Below are 14235 nucleotides of genomic sequence, written 5' to 3'. Positions count from 1 at the left end.
GCCCCCCCCAAATAAAAAGGGTGGGGGTTTTTCTTTTTAAAATCCAATTTCCATGGATTAAAAGGGGAAGGGGTTGGGGTTGGGTATTCCCCCCCCAAAAAAAACAAAATTTTTTTTTTTTTTTTTTTTTTTTTTTTTTTTTTTTTTTTTTTTTTTTTGGTTATTAACACTTTTTTTTTTTTTTTAATATTCATAAAATAAAATAATACATACCATCCCTGGTAAAGATGAAATTGAAAATAAACTTCTAATTGGGGAGGCTGATTTTAATTTTCCTCTTTTACTAATAAATGATGAATAATCTGTTATTGGATTTGACATTTTTTATATAGATAATTATATATGGATAACTGATTTTTTTATTAATGTGGATATTTATGAATGAAAAATAAAATTTAAAAAAAAAAAAAAAAAATTATTATTTTTTAAATTTTTAATTTTTAATAAAAAAAACCAAAAAAAATTTTAAAAAAAGTAATCAATTATTTTTGTTTTTTTACTGGGCAAAATTCTTTATTATCATAAGACCCATGGATATTAAATAAATAAAACTTTATTTTCATTTAAATTTATATTTATAAATTATAGTCTTTTTTATTTTATTTTTTTTATCATTATAAATTTTCATCAAAAGAAATTAAATAATGCAGATCCAGTATTTGTATTTGTATTTGTAATTATTTATTTTTGAATGAATAAAAAAATTTTAATAATAAATAAATAAATATAGTTTTAATTAAAATGTCAGTTAGAGAAAATTTAGATGCTATTATTAAAGCTATTCAAGAATCAAGAATTTTAGAAGGTAGTTATTATTGTAAAATAATAAAAAATTCTATGTATAATTTTATTAATTTTCTATTTATCTCTTTTTAATTATCATTATTAATTATTTTAGGGTTGCATCAATATAAATTAAAAAAACTATTCAAACAAATCAATATATTACACATATTGCCAATTATATAAGAGTCAAATGATAGTTTATTTAAACTTTGAATAGGTTATTTATTTTTTTATATTATTGTAAAGCAAAACTTGACATAATAAAGATGAAGTTATTCCAACAATGTAAAATTGATATCCTCCATGTGAAGATTGTCATTACCTTGGTTTAAGGAATTATCAGTGAAAAACATAAATTCAAATGATGTACGAGCTGTGTCAAATTCAAATATGTGTGATTGAATTCCATATTTTATGGACGATGGAACTTGACCACCAGACTCTACACCAATTCTAATTGCTTCCATAGTTGGACAGTTCATTGGTAAGGAATTGGTGTCAAATGAATATTGAGGTGAAAATACCAAAAGTTCATTTATTTTAAAATTAATGTTGTTGAATGCAGCAAGATGAACATTGACTAAAACTTTCTTACATGGAGGGGTAACAAATTTAAAATTGAATAAAGTATTGAAACCAGGTCTTAAATTTGATAGAGGTGTAATTTGAGATTGACCCGTAACAAAATCGATAGTTCCATCATTCTTTGTTTTATCTGCAATACGAAAGCTATCTAACCAGGGAACATAGGTTTTTTCAAATAGTTTCATAACAAGACCTGTATCTGATCCTATTTGGGTGTAGTCGCTGAGTTTTTGAACTGGATATTTATATAATCTTTTATCCGCATAGTGAACTAAAGCCGCAGTATTTACAACTTTACTTAAAAATTTATCTGAAGGAGAAACACCCTTTTTTAATGCTTTGAAATATCCTTTTCCAGCAACCATATGGAATCCATTGATTTTTTGATGGAGATTGTTTTTTACTCCAATAACACTTCCATTACTATAAAATTTCATAAAATAAAATAATTAGTAACTGATGAGTTTTTTATATATATTTTATATCTCTTACCCTTCAATAAAATCAGCTGGAAAACCCCATGTGACACCATTAGCGATACATTCCAATTGGCTTGAAACATAATGTACCATTGCAAATATAAAGAGCTGATAATGAATATTCATTAAATCTATCATCAGATAATAAGATAATGCATTTTTCAGCATTATCAGTGAATATTTGATATTGAGTTCTGCATAGATCTTTAATTCCTTCATCACTTAAATCTTGAATTTCCATGGCAAACTTACTCTTTTTCTTTGGGATATTGGTAACTTTTTTGCCATTTCTTTCTGCCCATAAATTGACGGCATCTGAAAAATGATTACCAGAATTAATTAAAGCTAACACTTCGATGTCTATAATTGTATTAAAAACTAAATCAAGAGCAGCATCAATCTTTCCTTCTAACATATCTACCATAGCTATCATTTGTTCTTTTAATTTTTTGATTTCTTTTTGAAATTCTTCAACAGTTACATATTTAGGACCTGGCCATAATGCACCAAAAAGACCACCTAACATGCTTCCAACAACTGGAACAGATCCAATTAAACCAGTTAGAATGCTACCAGTTGATTCCATGAAATCACTGGATTGTATTTCATTTGATTTATCTTCCATTTTTTATAAATAACAATAAATATACTAAAAAACAATTTAATGGTTAAAAATTACAACCTTTTTATACAAATAATAATTTAATTTTAAAAAATATATAATAAAAAAACAATTTAATGATTAAAAAAAATTATTTTACAACCTTTTTATACAAAATAATAATTTAATTAAAAAAAAATATTCTATTTTTGTAATTCAAAAAAAAAAATTAAATTTTTATTGGTGAACTTTTATAACCACTTGAGAGGAAAAAAATTATTAATTTTAACTGCTTTTTATATCTTGGTCTCCAGATTGAATTAAAACTGAGGTTGCAAAAAAAAAAAAAATGACCCTGCAAAAAATTCAATCTGGAGACCAAGATACAAAAAGCAGTTAAAATTAATAAATTTTTTCCTCTCAAGTGGTTATAAAGGTTCACCAATAAAAATTTAATTTTTTTTTTTGAAGCGTCACTGCTTCAGCGTAAAATTTTACACAACAATTACATTCATTTATTTATTTCTTTAACCCTTAAAGTGTCGTAGTTTTTAAAGTTAAAAACCTTGAGGCGCCCCAACTTTTTTTTATATGCAAATTTTTAAAAAAAAAATAAACGGTTTATTTTTTTAAAAATTTTAATTTTTTTTTATTTTTTTATTTTTTTTTTTTTAATTATCGAATTTAAATTTGTAATGGGGATTGTGATAAATAATATTACAAAAAGAATGAAGATGGAAGCCATGGCAACGACATGTGGTTTCAATTGGATTATTTTTAACAGAATATAAATTTCCTGAAAGTTGTGGGTTGAAACGACACAACAAACATTTTTTTCAACAAGCTCTATCGGAAATTAATTTTGGACAATGTATTGAATTTCTTGAAACTCTAGGGGGAGAGGAAAAAAGTTGACTATTACAAATATATAAAAGAAACTCTCTAAATAATAATGGTTTGGCATTTGGTGTTAAAAATAAATTAACAGAAACCCAACAATTATATAATAATATATAAAAACAATCATTGAAAACAACTCTTTGATAAGTTCTTGCTCTTTGATTATTTCTTTGTGGATTTATAACCATCTTTGAGGAATCAACGTAGTTGTGACAATTATTATACAACCATATTACTCTTGGTGTTGTTATAAACTTCTTTTCATATTGGTTTTTTTTGGCTTTTGAGTTTGATACTCTTTTTAGTTCATTTTCTTTTTCTTTTAATATTGGCTCGGGAATGTTGGTTAGGACATAAAATGTTTTATTCTTTTTACATTGCCATGCTATTGCTGTACATTGTCCATTTTGACCATATTTAATTTCACCAACTTCAAAATTAGTTTTACGTTTATTTTGATTGATAAACTGCTGGAAAACATCACCAGTTCTATTGGAGGCAACTGATATAATAAAAAAATAGTTGTTTTTTGATAACGTTTTCATATTCTGTATACTACCTAACAATCCAGCATCAATGATCATACAAGTGAATGGTCTATTTTTGATCGAACTAATTTCATTTAATATTTTTACAGTCCTATTTAAAATTTCTTCTCCAATAGGTGTACTAATTTTCTCCTTCTTTTTTATTTTATCTACCAAATATTCGATTTCAAAATGATAGATATAATTATTTGAATCAGCCAGTTTCCATAATATATTGCCAACTCTATCTGCTTTTCCTGGTATTCTCTTTTTTAATCCTCCTTTACCAGTCCATTTAAATAAATCATCATCAAAAGAAAATTCACCTCCTGGTTGGTACAAGTTCTTGATTAATTTATTGACATATTCATAGATAAAACATTTAAATTAAAATACAAGCAATGTTAATAAATATTGAATATTTATATAAATATTCAAATAAAAAATATGCACCTTTTACGTTTGTTTTTTGTTTTTTGTGTTTTGGTTCAGTTGAATATAAAGTAAATGAAGCATTACTGTTGTTGTTGGTATTATTGTTATTTGTATCCATTTTTGCGAAATAGGTTATATAATAATAATTAAATAGATAATAAATAATAAAAAAAAAAAAAAATTGGTTTTTAAAAAAAATTAGTTTATAAAATTTTAAAAAAAAAATTTTATTTTTTTTAAAAATTTTTCAATTTTTTTTTGGGTCGACCCAATTTATAATATTTTAAGGGTTAATGATTATTTTTATTTAAATTGTTTAAAGTCAAACAAGAGTCAATTGACCCAATTGTTTTATTAAATCATTATCTTCTTGTGTTTTTCTAATATTTTTGAATCACCAAACCATACCATCACCCTCGCCTTTTTATATTAATGATAAAGCACTATCAATTACATCAAGGATTGTCCATTACAATCTGTTTTCGACGGGTCCATTACCTTTGTAAATGAATGGTTTTGTTGTGGCATCAAATGACTTGATATGTATTGTGGCATGGAGTATTTTTCTGTTGGGACGAATTGGGTTAGAGAGATTTAAATGGTATTTGGGGTAACAGTGAAATTGAATTATCTTGTTTAAAGGCAACACCAGGTACGAAGATAACTTTTTTCTCTACTGCTTTTTCAAAGATTAAGCTTTTGCTGTCTCGAATACCTAAAAGATGAATCCAAACAAACATGCCAGCAGATGATATGTTATATTCGACAAGGCCTGAAAGATGCTTCCAATAATTTTATCAATGTAGTTGGATTTGGTAATCAACCACCTAAACTTATCTATTTTTTTTTTTTTTTTTTTGTTATTAATTTTTTCTTTTTTTTTAATATTCAAATAAAATAAAACAATACATACCATCCCTGGTAAAGATGAAATTGAAAATAAACTTATAATTGGGGAGGCTGATTTTAATTTTCCTCTTTTACTAATAAATGATGAATAATCTGTTATTGGATTTGACATTTTTTATATAGATAATTATATATGGATAACTGATTTTTTTATTAATGTGGATATTTATGAATGAAAAATAAAATTTAAAAAAAAAAAAAAAAAAATTATTTTTATAAAAAACCAATTATTTTTGTTTTATTACTGGGCAAAAATCATAAAATGCATGTTTAGATTAAAATTCAGATTCTGGTGGGAAATCATTTGTATAGGTAGCAGTTGAAGTTAATATTTGGCCGTTTGAATAGATTTTTAGAGGGAATGAACCAAACTGAGAGACAACTGGGTAGTTTACCTTAACAGAATTTGATGTTAATTGGATAAAGGAACATGGCTCGTTATTAATGCTTATAGAAAATAGACTATCAATATATTGACCAAAATTACCTGTAACTGTTGCTGAGCCGCTTCTAACATTTAATCCTGTAACTGGATCTGCTCTAAGAAGTGTTGATGTAGAATAGCCAACTATATTGGACTGTAGCGAGCCAACAATAACATAGAACGAAAATGATGTGGTTTTAGAAGCTATGGATGGTGGAACTCTAATTTTTCCATCGCTAGATGTAGCAATTTGGTGAGAAGCTCCATTAATGACAAAAGAATTTGGTATTGTTGCTAAAACTGGAGAAAAACTACTGCCGCTAATGACCAATTCATTGTTAGAGTTAAATGAAAAAGAACTAATTAGTGGTGGATAAGAAAAAGTAAATGTAAAGCTAATTAAGCCATCATGGAATAAATATTGGTGCGAAATGCTTGTATCAACACCTGGAGGAAGAGTAATCACCAATTCAGTATTTGGCTTACTAATTTTAACATCTGGAGACAATGGTGATACTTTAGAAACAGAGAAACCTAAATCAGTACCTTTAACTGTAAAAACTGAAGTATACTCATTAGAACCAACAAAGCTAGATGCTTCAACATTGAACGATGGGCAAGATCTTGGTGTATTGGCATTAAAGTTAGAATATGGGTTTGGTAATAGCATCTCCCTTTCACTGGTTGAAAAACATACAAAACAGGTTGGTACAGTGCCATTCAAATTATTACTCTTAAGATAGAGAGACTTTGATGGAACCTTACAATATTCACTTGGTACATTACCATAGAATCCACTTTGGGTGAATGTTATGTCTTTAATGGTGTTAAAGTTAATGGTGCTTACTGGTAATTCTTGAACATAATTGTTATACCAAACAGAACTAATAATATAAAGATTCAAGATTAGCAAATAGTTTACAATTTTTTATAAAGAAATAATATTTACATTGAAGTATAGTTTTTAAAGTCAACGTTGTTTAATGGTACATTGGAGCTCATTAGCACAAATGAAGAACCTGGATTAGCTTTTACAAAGTAGTTTTGAGTAACATCGTTAAACCAAACAGTTAATGGTGGAGATTTTAACAACTCAATGTAACCCTTTGATGGAGTAATAAATCCATCGCCATGAATAAATAGTTGTTTTAATTTGGTTAGCTGCTCAACACTCGATGGGAAGCCGAATGTCTTTTTACCTGACCATGCACCAAATCTAAATTCTAAATTTGGGATATTTGGGAACTGAACATTAAAGTCGTTTGGTAAAGCAAATTGATAGTCATTTATGCTAATTGATAGTGTATCAAGACTTTGTAAATTAAAACCATTTTGTGGTAAACCTTGTGTGGGTGTAACCGGAATATAAAGCTTTTTTAACTTGTTATTAATTGGGCAAGGAGAAATGCTAAAGTCACCAACACCAAAGGAAATATCCAATTGTTTCAAATTTGAATTAAAGAATCTATTATCAACCGAACCACCATACATATTGAGTGAAAGGGTTTCTAGAGTATTTGGTAAAATTGTGGCAGCAGGAATATTACTTGGTTGGTAGGAAATAGCAAGGTGGTTTAATCTAACAAATTTATTTAAGTTCAAATAAAAGCTATCCAATACAATCAAATTACCCATTACACTAATTTTAGATGCATTCCAGAAGGTGGTCAAGTCTACAGTTACGTTAACTAAAGAGCCTCCATTATATGAGATTGCTTCTTCAACATACAAAAACATTGAATTGTGTTGAACACATTTAATGTAGTTTGGATAGCTACATGGATCATCAGTAGTAATTCCTGAATATTCTAATAACTTTTTAGCAACAGCCAATTGGTCTGGAAAAAGTTTTGGAACATACTTAAAGTATCTAACTTGGGAATTTAAAATAGTAACACCTTTGTATTGTAAAACAAAAGAATAGTGGCCATATGATGAAGCTAAGGGATAGTTAAATTTAATGGAACCAAGGGGACCGGGCTGGGCAGAGATAATTGTAGATTCAATACCATTAATAAACAAATTTAACATTGTAAGGTCACTTGTTGGAACAAAGTCTATACCAGAAACATTAGTACTACCACCAGTCAAATTTAAATAGTTTTTAGAGAGTTGATCAACATAGCTATAAAAACCAGAAGATTGATTACCAACAAATAATTCAAAATCAAATCTACTGATATTACTTGGAATAGTTGTTGCTACAGAAATTGAACCATTTGTTGTTTTAGGAATAGTATATGCAATACCATCTGCAACTAAACCCATATTAGAACCATAAGAGAAACCACTGCCATTACAACTTAACAAACCATTTTCAAAAGCAAACGATGTAATAATTGGCTTTTCATATGAATAGCTTAAGGTAAAGGAATAATTAAGTGGGCCTTGCAAATAATAAGTAAACTTGTAGTCTCTACCTTCACCAATTGGAACTGTAATTTTAATTTGCTTATTTGGAATTGATATTTGGGCTTGTGGCTGTAATAAAGACAAAGGTGTTATAGAATGACCAAGGGATTTACCATTAATTGTAATAACAGTTGGGGAATTTGTTGCAACAATATTATTGTAGGTGTTATCAATACAAAAAGTTGGGCAAGATGGTGGATCAGTTGGAGTAAAATCAAGGAATGTATTAGGGAAAAGGGATGTAGCATAAAATATACCTCCAACACATTTAAAACAGCCTGGGACAGTACCATTTAGTTTGTTGTTTGCAAGTTTTAAACCATAGCCATAACCATATTTGCCAAGCTTAGGAACTGAACAATATTCTTCTGGTATAGATCCAATAAACTATTTTATAAAAAAATAAATAAATTAATAAACAAAATAAATCTTAATTTTTTTTTTAATAAAACATACATTAGAATTTTCAATTTCTCTAAAATAATAAAATAAATAGAAAATTTTTAGTTAATATATAATCAACAATATAATGAAAATATAAACACTTACATTGATAGTATTTTATCAAAATTAATGGTGTTAACTAAAAGTTTTCTTTCCGATTGGATATGGTTTGAAATACGAATATCTGTATAGTTGGAAAAATCAATAAGATCTAAAGAGAAATCATTACCATATGAACTAAAAGATGAACCTGGTGGCAAAGTAATACATGGTCTTTGTGTGCATGATTTGATTAATGTAGAACTTTGTGATAAGTGTCTATAAATAAAAAAATAAATTAGTTTTTTAAAAAAAAAAAAATAAAATCAATTAAAATTATAATTACAAATATAATCTTGATGATGTTAAAAAGTTAAATTGACCAATAGAATTAGATTTAAAGCCATCTCCATAAATAATATGAGTATCTAATTTTGGAAGTGTTGTAACTGAAAGTGGGTAAGTTAATTTAACAGTTGTAGAGGGCCAGAATTGGAATTGAATATTATATACATTTGGGAACTGGTTATAATTATTTGGGAAAATATATGAAGGGTCAGTTATATCATGGATTATGTTATTAATAGATACAATGTTAGGGGCATTGAAACCATTTGTTGGAAGAGTTCCTAATGGGGAAATTGGAAGAGATAACCATTTAACTTTGGTGTTAACAGGGAATGATGAAACAATTGAATAACCTGGTAATGAAAAGCTTACATAAAAACCTTCAAGTCCTTTAAAAAGATCATCATGTACTAAACCCCCATAATATAAAATAGAACTTTTTTTTAAAAAAAAAAATTAATATATATAATTTTTAATTATGTATATATAAATAATTTACATACAATCTACAATATTGTGGATAAACAATTCCAGTAGGAACAGTGGTTAATTGATAATCTACATAAAGGGAAACTAATTTATCAAATTTATAAAGATTAAAATAAAACGAATCTGATACTCTGATATTCCCCTGAAGCATTATAGTTGAAGAATTACCAAAAACGGTTAAATCCTCTGTTAGAATCACTGGTGAACCACTTGGAAGGTAAACTCTTACACTATCAACATATTGATCCAATGGATGTATGTAATCATTTTTACAAGTAATATAAGATGTGGTGCAAGGGTCAGAAGTTGAAATACCGTAATATTTTAATAAAATTTCTTTTGCTAAAATATCTTTTTTTTTTGGAAAATAAATAAAAAATTAGTTGTTATTCATTTTTTAAATAAAATATTATAAAATTTAACTAAATACCCTGGTCATTATATAAAGTACAATTTGAATATGAAAATAATACAAATAATAAAAGGTAAAAATAAGTTTTTTTTAAAATCATTTTTAAAACAAATATAAAATACAGAATAATTATAAAAAAAAAAAAAAACAAACTATTTATACCCAAAAAAAATATAAAATTTTTTATAATTCCATCCTCTATCCAAAAATCTTATATTTTTAAAAATATTTGAAAAATAATTCTTATAATCTGTTCATATTAAAATAAATCATATATATTTTTTTACAATCACTAAAAAAAAAAAAAAAAATTAATTTTATTCTCTCTGTAAATAAAGAAAGGCATATTTTCAGTAAAAACTCCAATTTTTAAAAGAATATAAAGTATTTTTAAATATTATAATCGGATTTGTCGTGTGGATGTTTTATTTTTTTTTTTTTTTTTTTTTTTTTTATAAATACTCTTAAAACAATAATTTGAATTGGTGAAAACATGCAAATATTATTTTTTCTTGAACCATAAAATCATATCAGCCAAAAACAAGATACTATTCTTTTAAAAACTGATATTTAAATTTCAAAGAATGTATTGTTTTTAAAAATTATTTGTTTATTCAAAAAAAAAAAATTTCATAATCATTTTTATTTTATTTTTTTTGTTTTTTTTTTTTTTTTTTTTTTTGATTACTGATCATTGACCATTAAAATATTTTATTCGAATAATATTTAAAAAAATTTAAAAATAAATTTTGATTTTGTGTATTTGGGGTTTTTTTTTTTTAAAGTAAATTAAAAAATTGTATTTTTATTGAATTATAAACTAGAATCTGATGGGTAGGATAGTATAAAACTGAAAGAAACTAAACCGTCATGGAATAAGTATTCAAATGGTGATGTGGTATCTAATCCTGGTGGAATGGTGATGGTTAATTCTGTATTGGGCTCACTTATTGAGATATCTGGTGATGATGGGAAAGCTTTTGATACAGAGAAACCTAAATCATTACCTTTTACTTTTACAATTAAAGTTTCAACATTAGAACCAATGATATTTGAAGTTTCGACACTGAATGATGGACAAGTTCTTGGTGTATCTGCATTGAAATTTGAATATGGGTTTGGTAATAGCATCTCTCTTTCACTAGTTGAAAAACATGCGAAACATGATGGAGCAGTACCATCCAAATTATTATCCATAAGATAAAGAGATTTCAATGGAACCTTACAATATTCGCTTGGTACACTACCATAAAAACCACTATTTAAAAATGCTAACTCGGTAACAGTGTTAAAATTAATTGTATTTACTGGTAATGGTTGTACATAGTTGTTATATAAAACAGAACTAAATAAAAAATAATAAAAATAAAATTAATAATAATTAAAAAATATTTAAACTTTATATGCAATTATATATTTACATTGAGGTATAATTTGAAAAATCAATAATACTAACTGGTACATTTGAATTTGTTAAATAATAAATAGATCCTGGGTTTGCATGTACAATATAGTTTTGGGAAACCTCTGAAAAGAATACAGATAATGGTGGTGAACTTAATAAGTCGATATATCCTTTAGTTGGGTTATAGAAACCATCTCCATAAACTGAAAATCTGGTTAACTCTGTAAGTTGTTCGACACTTGATGGGAAATCAAAAGTATTTTTACCTGCTTGTATACCGAATCTAAATTCTAAATTTGGGATATTTGGGAATTGAACATCAAAGTCATTTGGTAAAGTAAATTGATAACTATTGATACTAATTGATAAGGTATCTAGACTTTGTAAATTAAAACCATTTTGTGGTAAACCTTGTGTGGATGTAACTGGTATAAATAATTTTTCTAATTTATTATTTACTGGGCATGGAGAAACATTAAATCCTGTTAAAGCTGTATAGATATTTAATTGTTTTAAATTTGAATTAAAGAATCTATTATTTACAGAACCACCGTATGTATTTAAAACGAGGGTTTCGAGTGTACTTGGGAAAACTGCGGTAGATGGAATATCATTGACTTGGAAGGTAATAATTAATGACTTTAACTTTGTGAATCTATACATATTTAAATAAAAGTAGTCTAATACAAATAGATTTCCCATAACATTGATTTCGGTTGCATTCCAAAAAGCGGTTAAATCTTCACTGATATTCTTGAATGCACCACCATTATATACAGTTGCTTTTTCTACATATAAAAACATGGAATTGTGTTGAGCACAGGTAATATAGTTTGGATAGCTACATGGATCATTAGTAACAATACCAGCATAAGATAAAACACTTCTTGCAATAATTAATTGATCTGAAAAAAGCTTTGGTATGTACTTGTAATATCTGATTTGGGAATTTATAATTGAAATACCATTTAATTTTACAACAAAAGAGTAGTAACCATATGATGGAACGGATGGATAAGTGAAATTAATTGAACCTAATGTGCCAGGGATGACTGATAAAATTGTAGACTCGACACCATTGATATATAATTTAAGCATATTGATATTTTCGGTAGGGATAAAACCGACTGAAACATCTGTGGCACCACCAGTAAGATTTAAAAAAGTACTTGAGAGTTCATCGATATAGCTATAAACATCTGAAGCTTGAGTACCAGCAATTAATAATAAATCGAATCTATCAATATGACCTGGTATTGGTGTGGTAGTACTTATTGTTCCATCTGTAGTTTGAGGAACGTTATATGCAATGCCATCAGCCAACAAAGTCATATTAGAATCATACGAAAACCCGGTGCCACTGCAACTTAGCAGACCATTATCGAATGTAAATAACTGAATAATGGGCTTACCAAGGACCTCTATTAAATAAATATTTAATATTAATAAGATTAATTATTATTAATTTATAACTTAAAATTATGCATACCGTATGAATTTAAATAAATAAATAAAAATAAAAATAAATGAATTTTTTTAAACATTTTTTTTTAAATAAACTTTACACTTTTAATAATACAATAAATAATAATACAGGAAATACAAGAATTATAATTATACAACTATAAAAAAAAAAAAAAATTAATTTATAGAAATAAAATGATGAAAAAAATAATAAAAAAAAAAAAAAAATAATAAATAAAAAATAATAAAAAAAATAATAATAATTATAAAATAGTTAACTGCAATCTATTCAATTTTAATTAAACAAAATGTAATATATCTATAAAAAATTCATTTAATCTGTTCGTATATGAAAAAAATGATTGAACCAGATTACAAATTTTTATAGATTAATTGAATATTGTTTTTTTATTTTATTTATAATTTTAAATTATTATATTTGAAATTTTTTTTTATAGGAATTCTCTCAACAACAAAAGAAAACCCATTTTTCATCAAAATTCATCAAAAAGAATAAATCTAAAAATCAAAGATAAAAAAAAAAAAAAAATGTAACCCCCAACTTTAGAGGTTTTATAATATTAAATTATTTTTTTTGATTTATAAAATAAATTTGATTGGTGAAAATATGCAGCAATAATAAAAACAATTTTATTGGTTGAAATATTAAATTGAAAAAAAATTTTAAAATCTATTATTTTTAGATACTTTTTTTTTTTTTTTTTTTTTTTTTCAAAGAAAATAGTGAAACTCTTTTAATAAAATAAATTTAATAAATAAAAAATAAAAAAAGTTTATGGGTAGATTTATAAATACAAAATGATTAAAGTGTGTTTTTGTTTTATAGTTTTTTAAAATTACAATTTATTTTTTATCGCACAGCGAAAGAGAAACACGTAAAGAGGAGAACCACTTGTAAACACATACTATCCTTTTATTGATATGGAACAAATTCATAGATTACAATTTTTGGTGTGCATTGGCTATTTGAAAAGAACTTTTTAATTTTTAAAAATAATTTATTATTATCATTATTGTTTAAAAGATCGTTATTATTTATAGTATTATTTAAATTATTATTATTATTTATATATATATTATTATTTATATTTATATTTAAATTATTACGATGACGACGACGGTGATGATTCCTTATATTATTATTTATATTTGGATAATCTGATAATATATTTATTTTATTTGGTGATACAATTTGATTTGGGATAACCATGTTTTGAATTTATTAAATTAAACAAACTGTTATTTTTATATATTTGTTTATTTATTTATTTATATTTATTTTTAATTATTTATTTATTTTTTATTTATTAATATATTTTTGCCGAGGGCGGTGTATAATAAAAAAATTTGTAAAAAATTATTAAAAAAATTAAAATAAAAATTAATTTAATTTATTGAAAAAAAAAAAAGAAAAGAAAAAAAAAAAGAAAATAGTTAAAAAAAAAGATATTTATTTACATAATCGAATACTTTTTTTTTATTTAATATTATAAAAATTTTATTTTTTTATTTTTTTATTATTTAATTTATAATCATATTTTTTTAATTTAATATA

The 14235-nt window shown here is 25.3% G+C and overlaps 6 protein-coding genes across 6 annotated transcripts in view; all 6 read right to left on the bottom strand.

Moving 5' to 3' along the window:
* Nucleotides 1-321, bottom strand: part of DICPUDRAFT_37021 (uncharacterized protein) — a gene marked incomplete at both ends in the record, with an annotated part of 2067 nt that extends 1746 nt beyond the window's left edge. Inside the window, one exon of the mRNA XM_003290179.1 lies at nucleotides 210-321. Within this exon, the coding sequence (XP_003290227.1) occupies nucleotides 210-321 (112 nt within the window). The remainder of the gene's footprint in view (nucleotides 1-209) is intronic.
* Nucleotides 322-956: 635 nt separating this feature from the next.
* On the bottom strand, nucleotides 957-2475 carry DICPUDRAFT_95086 (uncharacterized protein; the record flags this gene model as incomplete). Its single annotated transcript, XM_003290178.1, has 2 exons — nucleotides 957-1794; nucleotides 1913-2475. The coding sequence occupies 2 exons, from the start codon at nucleotides 2473-2475 to the stop codon at nucleotides 1059-1061; spliced, it is 1299 nt and encodes a 432-aa protein (XP_003290226.1). The 3' UTR covers nucleotides 957-1058.
* Nucleotides 2476-3287: 812 nt separating this feature from the next.
* Nucleotides 3288-4431, bottom strand: DICPUDRAFT_154718 (uncharacterized protein; the record flags this gene model as incomplete). The annotated part of the gene is made up of 2 exons (XM_003290177.1): nucleotides 3288-4207; nucleotides 4398-4431. The coding sequence occupies 2 exons, from the start codon at nucleotides 4429-4431 to the stop codon at nucleotides 3288-3290; spliced, it is 954 nt and encodes a 317-aa protein (XP_003290225.1).
* A 466-nt stretch (nucleotides 4432-4897) lies between these two features.
* On the bottom strand, nucleotides 4898-5334 carry DICPUDRAFT_80966 (uncharacterized protein; the record flags this gene model as incomplete). The annotated part of the gene is made up of 2 exons (XM_003290176.1): nucleotides 4898-5095; nucleotides 5227-5334. 2 exons carry the CDS (start codon nucleotides 5332-5334, stop codon nucleotides 4898-4900), a joined length of 306 nt encoding a protein of 101 aa, XP_003290224.1.
* A 163-nt stretch (nucleotides 5335-5497) lies between these two features.
* On the bottom strand, nucleotides 5498-12527 carry DICPUDRAFT_154716 (uncharacterized protein; the record flags this gene model as incomplete). Its single annotated transcript, XM_003290175.1, has 8 exons — nucleotides 5498-6530; nucleotides 6596-8445; nucleotides 8515-8533; nucleotides 8608-8820; nucleotides 8888-9325; nucleotides 9393-9729; nucleotides 10612-11135; nucleotides 11212-12527. 8 exons carry the CDS (start codon nucleotides 12525-12527, stop codon nucleotides 5498-5500), a joined length of 5730 nt encoding a protein of 1909 aa, XP_003290223.1.
* Nucleotides 12528-13593: 1066 nt separating this feature from the next.
* Nucleotides 13594-13890, bottom strand: DICPUDRAFT_154714 (uncharacterized protein; the record flags this gene model as incomplete). Its single annotated transcript, XM_003290174.1, has 1 exon — nucleotides 13594-13890. The coding sequence occupies one exon, from the start codon at nucleotides 13888-13890 to the stop codon at nucleotides 13594-13596; it is 297 nt and encodes a 98-aa protein (XP_003290222.1).
* Between the last annotated feature and the right edge of the window lie 345 nt (nucleotides 13891-14235).

This window comes from Dictyostelium purpureum (assembly GCF_000190715.1).
Source record: "Dictyostelium purpureum unplaced genomic scaffold DICPUscaffold_212, whole genome shotgun sequence".
Taxonomy (NCBI): domain Eukaryota; phylum Evosea; class Eumycetozoa; order Dictyosteliales; family Dictyosteliaceae; genus Dictyostelium; species Dictyostelium purpureum.
The sequence above is the reverse complement of the archived record's forward strand: the minus strand, read 5'-3'. Positions and strand labels throughout refer to the sequence as shown.